Here is a 16,820-nt window from a genome sequence, read left to right as displayed (position 1 = left end):
AGGCCCTGTGACTGTATGGGTGGTTAGCTTAGCGCCTTTGCTTTCCATCCCGGTGGGGCCGAAGATGTTCCAGGATCAAGTGCTTTCTCGTAAGTTTTCTAGACAGTTCAATCAGCGGAGAAAATAGTGATGTGAAGTTTGATTCATTTTACTGACTCGAGTTTAAATGAAGTTCACCATCAGGTGTTTTGAGTCGTTTGATTCATTGAGTCATTCTTACATAAACTACTGTTTAAACCAATGAAAACATTAGGGTGGATGGCAAAATATCATAGTGAATGAAAACTGCAGCCTCCACACTAAAATAAGCGTCTCGCGTGTGTTGGGCTTAACTCGCGTTTTGTACAGAAATATCCAATCTCTTTTACCACAAAGTTCAGTGTAGTATCACTTAATGTTGGAGCAACTAGTGTGACAAGGGAACAATAAAATGAAGCCAAGGCGTTAATTCAACCTGGGAGACGATTTTCAGCATCACATACCTCCAGCCAATGATCTCTTCCGAGAGGGCCACACCTCCACCTCAGCCATCAGCATAAGAGCTGCACCTCCATAGCAGCCAATCATCGCCCTCGGTCCCGCTTTTAAGCCCCAGCATTCATGGTTTGTTTGCTTCCCAGCTGGGCTGCGACCCGCCTCCACCCCATCTCCGCCTCTTCCATCCACGGCTTCTCCCTGCTGCATCTTCACGGGTCTCCCATACCACCACCAGTGTCCAGGCTCCAGGGGAAGGCATCCCTAACTCCAAGCTGTTCATCCAGACTGACTTTCATACATTGATGTCTACACGGGGTCTGATCGCCAAAATTAATATACATGTCAATAAATCTTCCTAATCGCTGCTTTTGTCTGTTTTGAGTCTATCCAGGTTGAAATACTGGTCAAATTGGCGTCTAATATATTAAAACTGCACCAAACAAGTGAATGAGTTAATGGAGGAGGTGAATCATGACTCTTGATTCAGTTAAGTGACAAAGTGACAGTCACAAATCGCACATCACTAAGTGAACACCTACTAGAAACCTTGCCTGGTTTCCAGTAAGTGGACAGCAGGAGCCATCCACTCCTGCTGTTTGTTTCTGTTCAAAAGCAGGACCATATGGAACTTTCCAAACGGCCAATCAACTCTTGGGAAGTTTTATATATCAATCACAGAGCGCGTTGTCATGACAGGAACTGAATTATCACCTGCGTAGATGTTGATGCTTCATCTTCTCCAAGACAACTTTCTTGTTGTTGCCATCTCAAAGGTTTTCTTTGTCCTAGGTGTTCCAAACGATATTGATTAAAAACGCTGTTACACACATATGTTGAATTCACCTATGTTTAAAATCTGTGTAAATAATAGAAAATGTTTGTATTCTGGCTGGCCAGGCTACTAGAAACCGTAAAAACAAATGGTCCATGAGCATCTTAGGGGCCACTGTGATGGAAAGCAGCCCTTGGGTCTCTGAAAGGTCAAATACATACACATATAAAAGTTTACTTAAAAGTTGCATAATGCACCTTTAATCAACTTTAATCCCTCGATTTGTGCCATGATAAACAAGATCCCCACGACTATCTACGGCGACCTACCTCACAGACATCTTTATCTACTCACCTGGAGGAATATGCAGGAAGATGGAGAGAAATCTGGAGGCCACGCTGTATGAGTTCCACTTTGTGTGGGAGTAACGCTCCGCTGGGTCACTGCAGCCGTTTGTGTACTTGTGTGGACTTCTGTGCTCGTGGACTCATGAAACGTCATCACACACGGCCCAAGTCCTGTTCCAATTCAAAGTTCGCTTCTCAGCAAGTTCGCTGTAAATCCCCGGATGAGAACTTGCTCCGCCCGTTTTACCGGGGATGCATCAGAGGAGACTTGTGCGTTCTCCGCCAGCTATATTTCCCACAATCCGTTTCGTTTTGAGCACCGCGAGCCCCCGCCTGCAGCGGCCCCGCCTCTGCGCGCACTGAGCCGCTCCAGCTGAACTACAGCTGATCGCGCGCATGTAAATAAACGCGGAGATGTTCCCGGTTTAAGTCTTTTATCCTCAGAGACGTGTCTCCAGGTCATTGAGGACAAATGCATTTTACTTTTACATTGTTTTATTAAGAGGGCGCTGCAGACACATCTTTATATGGGAAAAACAGTTACATATTTTAAAGTCTAAATTGTTTCTTTTTTTCAGAATAATTTGCAACCCCCCAAACTAGTTCATATTTGACCTATTTGTTTTATTATTGTTTCAGTTTGCATATCAGATTTTTTAATGACTTTCCACAAAACGCCTTATTTAAAGGCTATAATAGTAAAAATAATGTGAAATTGTATAAAATGTAAACACTTATTTTTGTTTATTGCAAACGTGTATAATTAATGTCTTTAAAAACATATTTCCACTTCGCCTGCAGTGTCACCCTCTTAATTTCATATGAGGTGATTTAATGTACTAAAAGCTCACAGCCCTGTGTTCAGGAGCTACTTCCTGTGATGTCATCGAGTTCGCTCGTTCCAAACGCTGAAAAAGCCGAGTCCAAACTCGTGAACTCCTCAAGTCCGTTCTCCGAGTCTGTACCCGCAAGTCCGTACCCCGGAGTTCACGAGTACTGAGTCTGCATACTGGGGATTGAGAAACAGCCCGGGGCGTCCGTCAGCTATATTTCCCACAATCCGTTTCGCTTTGAGCATATGGATCACCGCTCACGAAGTGTCTCCCTGAGGACGGTTTTTACTGGGTTTCTGAGCAGATGTGAACAGTCCTGTCAGGTCCAATCAGGAGGAGGGGGAGGAGCTTGATCGCTTGTTTTTGAAAATTCAGTTCCTGCTCTCCTCATTTTGCAAACTAAGGGCTTTCTGGTTAAAGACGGGAGGAATTTGATTGTTTACTTTTGAAACTTTTGCTCTTGATTATCGATGTAAATATGGAGGAAAAATGTATTGCAAATTTTTCTGTCATTTCATGTTATATGAAAATGATGCATTTTATGCATAAAAATACCACAAATTTCCCATATTTACGAAATCCTTGTAGATATAGCAAGGGTTCATTTTATGGCTTAATTTTGTTAACGTATTAGTTACAAAGACTTTTTGGTGGAGATTTGGGGTATCTAGTTTAGTTTTAAAATACGTACGGAAATAATCTGCCTTGTTTTTTTTTATTCAAAACTGAATAAGTCAGGCTAGGATTTAGATATTAAACAATCCCTCTCAAAAAACCTCAGATATTGTTAAGCCCAAGGTTGGAAAATTTCAAGTCCATAGTATTACTTATGTGGAGATGGTGTCATTACCACAGGGCTGCACCAAACATTAAGGCAATAAAACAGAACAGAACTGTCTCCATCGCGTTCGATCTGAATGTATCTATGCTATCAACAGGAAGTGCACTCCACAACAAGCGGTGTCATTATTTGATCACAGTGCAGCTCAATGGATGACATTTTGTCAGAGCAGAACACCCGAATAGAATAGAATTTACAGAATATAACTTCCTTGTCTGTTCCAAAGAGCAGAAATGTGTCTTTAAGCACGGCTCAATTAAAAGTCAGTAAAACACACACATTAAAAATTAAAAAATATCACATGAAAAAAGATCAACATAAAGTACAGTGGTACTGGGTGTTATTTAGTGCAGCGACTGCAGATGGAATGAATGATTTCTTGTAGATGTGTCTATGGGCCAGTGGGGTTCTGTATCTTCTGCCTGATGCAGCAGAGCGGATGCAGGGGGTGTGTGACGCCCCGTCTTCAGTGATGAGAGTGGCTTTCCTCCGCACTGATCGCCTGTACAGTTCGCAGAGTGGGGTCTGAGGGGTTTGGGTGATCTTACTGGCCTGGTTTACTATTCTATTGAGTTTTGCTTTGTGTTTGACGATGAGAAAGTTGAACCAGGAAGAGATATTGTATGTGAGGATGGTTTCAATGAGTGAAATGTACACCAAAGATAAAATGTCTTTGTTAATAATAAAAGATCTCAGCTCTCTGAGGAGGTGGAGGCGCTGTTGCGCCTTTTTAAAAACAGTCTGCATGATGCCCAAAGGATAGTTTTGCATCTATTTCTGTCCCCAAATATTTAACAGTCCACCTGCTCCACCTGCTGGCCATGGATGAGAAGGGGCTGGAAAAATCCACTGAGAGAATTGCTGATTGGTTTATTTCACTGACAATCTGTGCGTGTTCAAACTGCTCTGTGACCAGACGGATTCCCTGTGTGGAATGGACAGGGAATAGTATGGCAGAGCCAGGCAAGGACACGAGATGAAGGCAGCAATGGCGCCCCACTGGAGAAATGTGGATATTGCAGCTTTATTTATGTATTTAGCTTGTTTTGAATTGTATCTGTTTATATAATGTTAGCGAACTGTTGTAGCATTAACAGTTTTATTTCCACACAACTTAATAGGTTGTGTTCATGTCCTAGAATTGTTTTTCAGTCGGATCAGGTGCCAATACATATCTATGGGAGGAAAACAGTTTTTGAAAGAAAATTCTAAAAAGGAAATGTCCAAATGTTTTCCCTCATCATTATTTAACAGTGATTGGATTCACAAACCTGTCATATTATTCTTATGAAAGTCTTTCTACTGACCAGTATCACACGTTTTACGTAGGTATTGTCTCACTTTTCGAGGCCTTTATGAGGAAATACTTAGACCATAGTTCATTTGAGCTGGAAGAGAGGACTTTGAACTTTGTGACAGTTTTTGGAATTACAGAGAATTGCATTTTGACAGTTACCCTGGAATTTTCAGTTGCTCTCCATCTACATTTTAACCTCTCGACCCCCACCTTAACTGAGCACATTTTCTCTCACGCCTCATTTGAAAGCAAAGACCTATAAAACTGATCTACACTTTTCCCTTGTTGTTAGCACGTTGTAGTTGTTTTCGTTGCAATTTCTGCCACATTTGAAGAAGAAGACAACTCTTTTTGGTCATGTTTTAGGAAATGAATTTGTCATGGTTTCACTGAATTTTTGTAGCGTTTTGGCCGCATTTCATTTTTTGTTTGTGTGTGTGTGTATTGTAACTGAACGCTATTTCAAGTGGGAAAACATACCAGTTACTAGTTTCCTAAAATGCAGCATTGTGCCGACGATTGTGGCATTTGGCCTCTCCCAATGTATTCCTATGGCTCCAAACCGGGTGAAGGTAGAAGCGACCACGCTCTTCCACGGACACAAAGACCAGACAGGTACGTATCAACTCGTCTAAGCTCAGGTAAGAACATGTCTCAGTATGGAACAACTGTGAACTAGTCCTTTAATTATTTGACGAGTTTTCTCCAAAATCTCCAAATGGTGTTTCCTGTGATTTCTTCAGATTATAGAACGTGTGTCTTTGAATCTCTTAACTCCCACCTTAAACAAGCACATTGTCTCCAGTTCGGCTTCACCCAAATCTAAAAGCTTCCTACAGCCTGGGCCAGTGCCTCATTTGAACTAAGACCTGCAAAACAGATAAAAGCTGATCTTTTTCCTTGCCATGTTGCCTTTTTTGGTGAGTTTTCATTCTTGTTTTTGTTGCTTTTTCATCTCTTTTGCTAGCATATTTTTTGTCTTTTTTGTGTGTGTTTTCATCTTCATTGTCATCTCGTTTTGACACTTGTTTCAATAGGTTTATAAGCTAAACTGGAGAAAATCGTCTCAGTTTTGGCGGGAGTTAAAGTTAAACAAAGTCAACTAAATTACAATACAATAATGTCTGTCTGCAGTGAAGAGAGTGTTTTCTACTTCTGAATTAAATCCCCCACACATAAACCATATGACTTTATTTTAGTAATTCACATGTTTTTTGGCGTTGGCAATGTACATGACAATAATCACTAATATTCTCATTTCTGTGAATAGCTGTTGATTTTGTACATTGTTACGCAAAGTTTCATTTTTGTGGAAAATAATGGCATAATTTGCAAGAAAATACAACATCAGTCCTCTCTCTACTCTGCAAAAAACAAAACAGAAGCGATGATAGTTTTACATTTAGCCAGAATAATAAGAGAACTAAAGCTTACAGAAAACAAGAATAAATGAAGATTATGTACAGACTGAAAATGATGAAGTGCATCCTCAGTTAAAACCCAAAACAAGGATTACATAACACATAAAACTATTAGGCACTCCAACACAGTCTCAAAGTGCTGGGTGTGGACAGGTGACACTTTGGATCTGACACGTTGGTCTTCATGAAGAGATAGACCTTTAGCTTGAGTTCAAGAGTTCACTTTGTCTTTTGGTCCTCTGATTGTTAAGACTTGTGCTTTAACGGAGTGGCTCTGTGTTGTTGGAAGAGGAGATGTGTCAGAACAGAGAGAGAGGTTTGGTGCAGCTTGGATGAGTGTGCAAATATCCCAGCCAGTCTTCAATACAGAGTTACGCCCTCCGGTTTGCTGTTCAATGTCCATGATGTTGAAATGAAATACATTTACTTTGAATTGCAAAGTGCCAAAGGTCCTTTAAATCAGTCTGTGCTGTGTTTACGCAACTGAGGGCATGTGTGAAGTCTCTAAGCTAAGGCAAGAACATATCTCAGTATGTAAAAACGGTGGCCTGTTCCTTTAATGAATGAATGAAATGTAAAATTTATAAAACAAAAATACTAGACTTAGAACTGGTCTTACTGGCTTTGGTTTTAGCTTAGATAAGATAGAATTAATTGATCTCCCAATGGAGAAATTCACTTGTTACAACAGCTCTTAGGACACAAGGTCAGAATATATCTCAGTGTGTAAAAATGGTGGCCTATTCCTTTAATACATTTGGCCCATCAGTGATAGATACAAATTCACTGCTTAATAAAAGCACCAAGCTAAGAGCACTGAGCTCAGAAAGAATTGGCTTGGGGAACTCTGCCATGTTAAAGTTAAGATTTTCATTTATTTTTGAATGTATTTAGCCATGGTAAACCTATTGTAGATAGAGTTTAACATGACACAAACACATTACTCCGATTGTATCTTTGTTGCACTGGCTTCCTGTCAATTGAACTGATTTCAAAATCGTCCTGCTTGTTTTGAAGACCTTGAATGGATTGGCCCCACCTCCAAATTGACCGTGCACTGGGGACTGAGGGCCTGCTCCAGCTCATGGTGCCTTGTCAGCCCTAAGCTGTGGAACACTCATGACTACACATCTGAATGGCCCCACAGTGGATTGTTTTAAGCCTTGTCTTAAAACACACTTTTCGAGCTTTTAACACCGCGTGAATTGTGTGGTCCTCTGTGTCTTTTATGGTTTTGCTTTTAAATGTATTTTGTGTTGTTGTTTTTTGTTGCTTTTATAGCTTGTGGTAATGTTATGTGCAGCACCTTGGAAACAGTCTTGATTTATGAAATGTGCTGCATAATTAAATCAGATTTAACTACACACTTTGCACAGCAGGATTAGTAGTTGATCATAATTTCACAGAACTATGCACAAACGTGATTTTGCTTCAGCTCTGAATATTTCCTCCATGAGGTCATTCAAATCTTTCTGTTGAGTTTCTTGCAGTTTTTCTTTTTCCTGCTCATCGGTCACAGCACTCATTTCTTCCTTGTGTTTTGTCAACATTGCATTAATCTTTTCTACGTTGTCACTGTTTTTAAATATACACTTGACTAAATCATTTCTTTCTCTCTGATGTTCCTCCATCTTTTCTTTCTCTTTTATTTGAAAATCATTTTCTAATTCAGCTTTTGCTCTTGCCTCTTCTTCCTTTTCCTTCTCCATCTTTTTTATTGTTCTCTGAAAATTTTCTTCTTCTTTTTGTCTGCTTTGATCTTCTTCTCGTCTTTTCTTTTCATCCTCTTCTCGTTCTTGCTTGTATTGCTCTTCAAGCGCTTTCTGTTGCTCTTCCCATTGCATCTTTTCATCTTCTTGTTTTTTCGACAATTCTCTTATTTCCTCTTCCCAGCGCTCCCTCTCCTGTGCCATCTGTCTCAGGCTCTCCTGAAACATCACTTCAGATGTTTCTTTTGACTTTTGTTCTGATTTGATTTTTTCCTCCAGATCATTTATTTTCCGCTCCCATTCTTGGTGTTGTCGTTCTTCTTGTTCTTTCCTCTTCCTGTCTTCTTCTTCTCTCTTTTTCTCTTCTCTCTGTCGCTGCTGCTGCTCCTCTTTGATCTGCTTCTCTTTTTCTTTTAGCTCCCTCTCTATCTGTTCTTTTTCTGCAGCTAATCGATTCTTTTCCTCTTGTATTTGAGTCTCTTTTTGTCGTCTCTCTTCATTTTCAGCTTGTTGTTTGTCCCACCGTTCTATTCTTTCTTTTTCCCACTGCTGACTCTTCTGTTCCATCTGTCTCCTGCTCTCCTGGAGCTTCATTTCAGATGATTCTTTTGACTCTTCTTCTGATTTGATTTTTTCCAGCAATTCACTGTGTTTCCGTTCCCATTGTAGACGTTGTTTATCTTCTTGTTCCGTCCTCTTCCTGTCTTCTTCTTCTCTCTTTTCTTGTTCTCTTTTGCGCTGCTCTTGCTCCTCTTTGATCTTCTCTTCTTTTTCTTTTAATTCTGTCTCTTTCAGTTGTTTTTCTCTTTCAATCTGTTTCATTTCTTCTTGTCGTTTTTCCTCTTGTTGTCGTCTCTCTTCATCCTCTTCTTTTCGTTTTTCCCCCAGTATTTTCTTTTCCTGTTCCCAGTGATCTCTGTACTGTTCCATCTGTCTCTTGCTCTCCTGGAGCTTCATTTCAAACATTTCTTTTGACTTTTGTTCTGATTTGATTTGTTCTTCCAAGGCTTTTGTTTTTTGTTCCGATTCCTGACGCCGTTTTTCTTCTTGTTCTTTCCTCTTCCTGTCATTTTCTTCTCTCTTTTCTTGTTTTCTCTTTTGCTTGTCTTTCTCCTTTTTCAGCTTTTCTTCCTTTTCTTTCAAGTCTATCGCTCTCTGTTTTCTCTCTTTTTCATATTCTTCTTTTTGTTTGTCCATTTGCTGTTGATGTTTTATCTCCATCTCCTCCTTTAGTTTTTTCATCTCTTCATCCTTCACCTGTAGCAGTCTCTCCATCTCTTTCTGAATGGCCGCCTCAGCCCTTTGGAGCATGTCGTTTGTGTAGTAGCTTCCACCGTTCTCCCTCACCGTGTCGTCGATCTTCTCCATCAGCTCTTTCACCTGAGTGTGATTGTTTTCATCAAAATTATTAAACACATGATACCGGTTTCCACAGTCAGAGATTAACTTCTTGAAGGAAGTGTCACAGCTTTCTATGTAATCTTGAATTGACATGTTATTGTTGACCAACTGATCTCCATGAGTGAAAAGGATGATTGTGAATTTTTCTGCCCCTTTTCCAAACCATTTTTTGATTAATTTCAGTGTCTCTTTCTCTTCTTGTGTGAACCTTCCGACTTGTAACACCAGCAGAAAGACGTGAGGTCCAGGAGCTAAAAAACTGACACATTTTAACATTTCCTCATTCACTTCATCCTGTGGCAAATTGGTATCATACAGACCAGGAGTGTCAACAACAGCAACATGGCGTCCGTCTACAGTACTCTTTTCCTTCTGACAAATTTGTGTGACTGATGTTTGACCCAACATGGCTTTAAACTCTTTTCTTCCCAGGATGGTGTTTCCTGACGAGCTCTTTCCACTGCCAGTCTTTCCAATCAGCGCAATCCTCAGACAATCAGAACTCAGGCCATCAACACCTAGAAAACAACAGACAGTAAGTTATATCATTCCGTTTAATAATCTAAACACATTATTATTAGCAGCGGTCATACTTACATTTCTTCACACCATCTTTTTTCAAGTGGATATTTTCCTCGTGCAAAGTGGAGATCATTTCTCTCTGGCCTTTTACCAGTGTCTCTGTCGTGTAGCTGTGAGCTTTGTTCTTGGCCCTTAAAGTCTCTACAGACTCCAGCAGCTCAGAGACCTGCTGCTGCCCCCTGGTGTTGAATATCAGATATCCTCCTCCACAGCTCTGACTCAGCTCCTGGACGTCTCTGACTCCTTTGTCAGAGTGAACCACAGCTGTAGTGGGGTCTGAGTCCACAGTGAACAGAATCATAGTGAAGGGATTGACTGCAGAGCTGAATGTGTCCTGGATGGTCTTTAGCTCTGCCTTGTCTTGGTCGGTGAGGGGACCCACCGGTAGAACCAGGATGAAGGCATGGACGCCCTCAGGACCACAGAGGGAGATGCAGCTGAGGCACTGCTGCATCACTGCCTCTAGAGGTTTTCCAGACAGAGGCGGCAGCTCCACCAGAGACACCCAGCGCCCACACACCTCTCCCTGGTGTTTGACACACTGCCCTGGGCTGGGAGCTGCAGCCCGACTTAAAATGGACTGGACTACTGAGCTCTTCTCTGCTCCTCTGCTCCCACACAGGACCAGGTTCAGAGATGGTTGGATATTAGCATCTTCGATATCCGTTTTCTTTGTAATTGTAAGGTAAGATCCTTTGTTTTGTTGAACAATACTTTCAATTTCCTCCATTAATTCCTGCCGGTTTTCTTCAAACAAGTTGAAAAATCTTCCATTACAATCATTAAGGACATCAGCGCAACTGTGCTTCTTCTCATCATGAGTTATAACAACCATGGCATGTTTAAAGGCATCTGGACCAAACAGACTCAGGATGAAGTTGAAAGTGTCTCTGTCCTTCTCATTGAATTCTGAAGGTTTCACCAACAGCAGCAGGACATTGGGTCCTGGAGAACACAGAGACACACATCTCCTCATTTCTTCAATCAGAGCCTCAAAATGCAGTTTGAACAGCTCTGGTGTTCTCACGACTGTCACATCATTTCCTTTCCACTTGCCAAGGGCTGCCACACAATGTTTTGTATTTTGTGAGTAAGTGTCTTGATTTTCAGCAATAAGATTACTTCCCTTTGTTTTTTTGTCACCACTTTTCCCAAAAAGAACAATTCTTAGAACAGAGGCTGTGAAAAAGATACAATTATTAGAAACTGCATTTCCACTATTACATACTTAACACTATCAAAGCAAATTTATTAGAGAAAAGGTGGTTTATCTCACCCTGAGAAACCTTTTTTTTTTTACTTTGTGAAATAGGGTTCCACTTGGGGATGCTGAAATGTGCAAAGGCAATCCTTCCAGGGACACCTGCCAAACAAACAGTATTAACATTAACTTAGAACAAGAATATTTTTTTCTGATTGACTAACTGATTTTCGGATTTGTTGGTGCTGTCAAGACGGGATTTGCAGTCAAACATGCAGTTGAAACATGCATTTGAGTTCATGCCTGTTAAGATACTTCTAACCTTAACCCTCTCTTAAGTGGATGGTCATTTTGATACCATCAAGGCAACAGCATCATATTGAGATGCATGTGTAGTGGGTTAAGCTTAATGCTCCCAGACATAGCCAATCAGTGTAGACCAGGTCCCATAAAAGGGGGGTCTTTCACGTACGTTGACCTCTCCCACCTCTGACGTCACCCGCGTGTCTGGAAGATGGGGTTGCGCTGGTTAACCGACTGCTAAGCTCAGAATAGAAGCGACCAAGCTCTTCCACCGGCACAAAGACCAGACAGGTACGTATCAACTCGTCTAAGCTCAGGAAAGAACATATCCCAGTATGGAAAAACGGTGGCCTGTTTCTTTAAAGGCTCCATCAAACAAAGTGGTCAACTGGTTGGTTATTGTGATGTATGTACAGTATTTATGGACTGGCTGTCATGGTCTTTTTCTTAATTGTGACCAGAAACTATTCAGAAGGGTCATCCGCAAAATGTCAACTTGAATAAATGTTACTCCATTTTTTTATACTCTGTCTCCTGTCCAAATCAGTACGAACCTGTGTCTGCCGTAACTTATACTGTGGGCAATACTTTTTCCTGCTTTACATGCAGGGTGGCGTTGTGGCAACAAATAGGTTAATTTATTAAGATAAGATAAGACAAACCTTTAACCAGGTAAAAATAATTATTTTAATGCTGCCCTGGGTGCTTGGTTACAAAAGGTTGATGGTTCTATTCCTATTTCTAAAATATATATCTAAAATGTGCACATCCTCTCCACAGCCCGAGACAGCAGATCCAACAAGGAGAGGACATCACCTTTTTGGCTCATGTAACACAATTTTAACTGACAACACAAAACAATAACAGGAAGAAGGAAAACATGTATCCACAACATAATCATTTAGAATTTCATCCGACATGTGACACCACTCTACTTACCTTGTGGAAGTGATAGAAAGGATTTTTGTTTTGCCAGTGCAGTCTGTTCTGTATAGACCTGTTGAGAATCTGCTTCCTCATATTGTTCATAGTTAAGATGTTCTTCTGAGTTCTCCAACATCTGACAGATTCTTGTCAACAGCTCTTTACGTTTAAAGGCCTTCAAGTTTGCATCATTTTCAATGTTGTTCATCCAAAGATATTTGTATTTGCATTTCCTGATCATGTCCTTTATATTTGGGTCGTTCATGTATTTCTCCATGAACTCTGGCGTCTTTACTTGTGGTGTGGAGATCAGCATCAGTGAATGGTTAAAGGCCTGCTCACAGAAGCTCTGCAGGACTATCTGTAGTCTGGTTTTGTGTTGCTCAGTGAAGTCTTCAGAAGGCTGGAGAACCAGCAGGAACACATGAGGACCAGGGGCAGAGGTTTCTGCTATCTGTTTTAAGAACTCTGCCAGTCTGTCTGCAGTGAGATCTGCCAGCAGCATGTCTGGAGTGTTAATGACAGATATTTTCTTCTTCTGGAGTGGTCCACCTATTTTTACAGAGAATTCACAATTTGCGTATAAATCAAATGCGTCATTTTCAAGGAGCAGGTTTGCAACAGCGCTTCTCTGCTTCCAGGTGCTCCCCAGGAGAACCACCCTCAGCTCAGACACTGCAATGATAAAACAGTAAATACATAATCATTAAGACTGTGATGAATGTGTGACATGGTGAATACCAGGGATGCAATGATTCACATTAGTCACTAGTCGATGTATTTTGATATGAAGGGCACCATTTTGATTCCATTCAATACATTCACTACCCTAATCTCATGTTAGTGGCATTTTATGCCACTTTTTTGACAGCTGTAAAAATATTGTAGATGAACATTTTTTCAAACTTTTTTTACATATATGTTAATCCACTACCAAAGTTTGAAAAAATATCAACATATTTTACTATTCTATAACCAATTCAATACAATCACCAAAAAATGAACACACAAAATGGCTACTTTTCCATAGAAATATAATATATAATATCTTACTTTTTATGTCAAAGATCAGTAACAACTTTGATTTTGATAGTTTTCACATTTTCTGCCCCGTTGACTCCCACTATAAACTAACTTTTTTTGGGGTTATTTGTGGTTTCTTCTGATCAGAGGAGGAAACATTTGTGATTTTTATTAATAGTATAATAGTATTAATAGTAAGTATAACTTAACTTGTTTTTACAGTTTAAACTGAACTTCGAGTATTTACCCTGAAAATGCATTTCTATGGAAAACCCTAATATCACAGTGAGGCTGTTTCTGTGGAAAGAGGCTCATGGGACGTTAGGGGAGGTGTGTGGGGAGGTGCTGGGGATTGTTGGGAGCAAGTGGGGTATTTACTGGCCCAGTTGGGGTGTAGGCGTGTGGGGGATATATCGGCCTGGAGTGGGTATAGGTATGCTGGGGGGTCTAGGGAGTGTTGAGGGTGTGTAGGGATATTCTGGCCTGGAGTGGGATGGAGTGTGTTGGAGGTGTGTGGGGGTTATACTGGCCCAGGGGTGTTGGGGATGTGTGGGGATATTCTGGCCCGGGTTGGGGTGTAGGGATGATGGGGGGGTCTGGAAAGGTCTGGGGGCGTTGGGCGGGTGTTGGGGACATACTGGCCTGGGGTGGTGTAGGGGTATTGTAGGTGGGAGTTGGGATATACAGACTTGGGGCGTAGGTGTGTTGGTGGGGGATTGTCAAGGGGGGCAGTGTGGGATATACTGGCCTGGGGAGGAATGTAGGGGTGTTGTGGTGTGTTGGGGTGTGTGGGGGATATACTTGTCCGGGGCGGGGTGTAGGTCTGTTTGGGGGGTCTGGGGGTGTTTGGGGGATGTGTGTGCATTTCTTGTAATCTGTGTTTAGGTGTGTTTTATAAAGAGCAGCTTGATAACAGCCATATTTGTAAGCATGTAAATAAAAACACCTGACATCTACCCCCACCATAGACAACCACCCTCAACTCCTCTGAAAATGAATTAAAATTGACGTATCACTACTTGAATGTAGTCTAGGCTGAAGTTATTACATTTGTAAACGACTTTCATCTTGTCAGGCCAATAAATAACCAGCCAGTAATAATTATTACTTTATCGGCGCTAAATCGTGATTACGTAATTGGCTCAACAGAGTTACTACGTTCTTGGCCGTTATTACGTTATCGGTTCCTACGCGCCTGCACCTGAAGCCTCCAGTCATGTTTATGCTGCTGCTTTGAGTGACTGAGCATTAGCTGTGATCTCTGTGTGGTCCTGAAATCAGCTGCACATGCAAATTATATCATCTACAGCAGTATGAAAGTTTACACAGGTGTCAAAAAACTGTACCAGTATTACCGTGTACGATATGATATGGCCTAGCCCTAGTAGAGACATACCCCAACAGACTTGCAGTTGTAATTGCAGTAAAAGGCCGTTCCACATAGTATTAACTGAGGGGGTATAGATACTTGTGCACACCACACTTTTCAGTTTCTTATTTATAAAAAAAAAAAGTTCAAAATGATGTATACATTTTATTTTATTTCACGATTGTGTGTCACTTAATGTGTGTCTTTCACATAAAATTTCACCTGAATATATTTATATTTGTGCTCCATAGCATCACTGAGTTTTTTAAATCACAGTTGAAGACACATCTATTCGCACAAGCTCTCGATACATAACCACTTTGTGGTTTGTAAACTGAGGATTACCAAATTAAAAATGTCAGGTTATTTTACAGCTTTAGGTCTAATTTAATTAATTTTATGTAATATAAGTTTGGAACAAATGCCTTTAATATCAGTGAGGTACAATCTTCTTGCTGGACCAACAACTAACTAATGCTAACACCACAACAAAATGGGTTGGATTTGATGAATTACAAAGTGCCAGTCATTATGCCACATTATTTTTTGCTTGGTAATAGTCATGTTCGTTATAGCATTAATATTCATTTTATTTTGTGGTCTATAAAGAAACTATAGTGATCAGAGCTGCAGATCAAAAGTAGGGGAGGGGTGTGCTTATGAGGAAACACTGCCTCAAATATTTTTGCTCATGCTTCCTCAGCCCCATGAGTCGGATGGCACCTGGGGTGGCCCAGCAGAAATCAGGGGTGGCACGCCACTGCCTGGGAGAGACTACAGTAAAAAGCAGCCCTCAGCCGCATCTCATAATCACTGACAGCCCTCTCATTAGCCCTCTCTGCCCAATAACACTTTATTGTGTCTGTATTTTCAACGTGAGACGTGCAGCCATGTCAATAAATAAGTCCAATAGTGTTTTAATCCCAGTCTTTGAGTTTTGTCTGGTTTACATACATTTATCAATGCAGTAGTGTCCCAGTCACCGATTGCATTTCCCTCTATCAGTATCTGGGTATTTTGGGGTTACATGTGTGTCTTTATTAAGTAGGGGGTCGGGGATGTGAGTGCTGTAGTGTGATTCACACACACACAGTGGAGCGGAGCCCGTAAATCAAATCCCCGTCTCGGGTCTTCTCTCCTCATTCTCCCTCTCCCTGGCCGCTATGTGACCGGCATGTTGTGCTCACGTCACAAAAGAGTACCATCTTCTGATTGGTCACCGTGCCGTGAATTGACCGGAAAGTTCAGATTTTTCAACTCGAGCGATGAAAGTGGTGGAGGCTCAATTGCTTTCCCACTTTACTCCAAATGCAAGCTAAACGGCCTTCACCCTCATCGCCACGTTCTACTCTCATCCATCACACCGCCGGCCTTTCATTCGCTCCTGAGCGCACCCTGGCATAGGGATAACATGTAACTCACAACTGACTCCACCATCGCGTTAGGTCTGAATGTGGCATGAGGCGCTATACAAATATAATTTGATTGACAGATTGATTGAGATCACGAATACAAGCGTTTCCTTCGCAGGGTGGCTGGGCGCACCCTTCGAGATCGGGTGAGGAGCTCAGTTACCCGGGAGAAAGGAGCCAGCTGAGGTGGCTCGGGCATCTGTTCCGAATGCCTCCTGGTCGCCTCCCGCGGAAGGTGTTCCAGGCATGTCCTAGTGGGACAAGGCCTCGTGGAAGACCCAGGGCACGCTGGTGGGACTATGTCTCCGAGCTGGCCTGGTGTCGCCTCGGGGTCACCTCGGGGTCCCCCCAGAACAGTAAATCAGACTTTTACGCTCAATTATACAGTAATTCTAACTTGAGTAATTATGTTGCTCACTACTTTTACTTCTAAAATTATTTCAAAGTAGTTACTCTTACTTGAGTAAATATTTTAGCTACCGACCTGCTGTAGACATGCTTGGACCGCTACCTTAAAATCATGGCTGTAAATACTGTTTAAAGTGACGTTAGCCCGCAGTTAGCTTTGCCCGTTAGCATGTTAGCTTCTTCTTCGTGATTCTATTAGTGTGTATTGCTTGCTCCGGTCCGGTGGCAGTCAAGTTGCAAACATGGTTTTCTGTGGACTAAAAGCAAAAAATGTTGGTTCTTCGTTGGAAATCAACAAATAATCTTACGTGCACTCAATGATTCAATACTTTTCGTTTTATTGTTAACATGGAACTGTCGGTAGCAAAAATGCATGGAGCCAAAGAAAAAAATATTTCCCTATGGACTAAATCTCTATTAGATATTGATATTCTGATAATGAACTAATTTCTTTTTGTTTACAAGCAACATTTTTCTTGCAGAATTTTCTTCTATTTAAA

The 16,820-nt window shown here is 41.3% G+C and overlaps 1 protein-coding gene across 1 annotated transcript in view; it reads right to left on the bottom strand.

The window, feature by feature from the left end:
* LOC306973710 (GTPase IMAP family member 8-like) overlaps window positions 1-10,846 on the bottom strand; it is a gene marked incomplete at its 3' end in the record, with an annotated part of 60,774 nt that extends 49,928 nt beyond the window's left edge. The window contains exons 1-2 of the mRNA XM_079570712.1: window positions 9,696-10,846; window positions 9,078-9,616 (exon numbers count right to left, since the gene is read on the bottom strand). Of these exons, the coding sequence (XP_079426838.1) occupies window positions 9,078-9,616; window positions 9,696-10,656 (1,500 nt within the window). The 5' untranslated portion in view covers window positions 10,657-10,846. The remainder of the gene's footprint in view (window positions 1-9,077; window positions 9,617-9,695) is intronic.
* Between the last annotated feature and the right edge of the window lie 5,974 nt (window positions 10,847-16,820).

The sequence above is a fragment of the Gobius niger genome (genome assembly GCF_951799975.1).
Source record: "Gobius niger genome assembly, chromosome: 1".
In the NCBI taxonomy this organism is placed as follows: Eukaryota; Metazoa; Chordata; class Actinopteri; order Gobiiformes; family Gobiidae; genus Gobius; species Gobius niger.
This window is presented reverse-complemented; position numbering and strand designations above follow the sequence as displayed.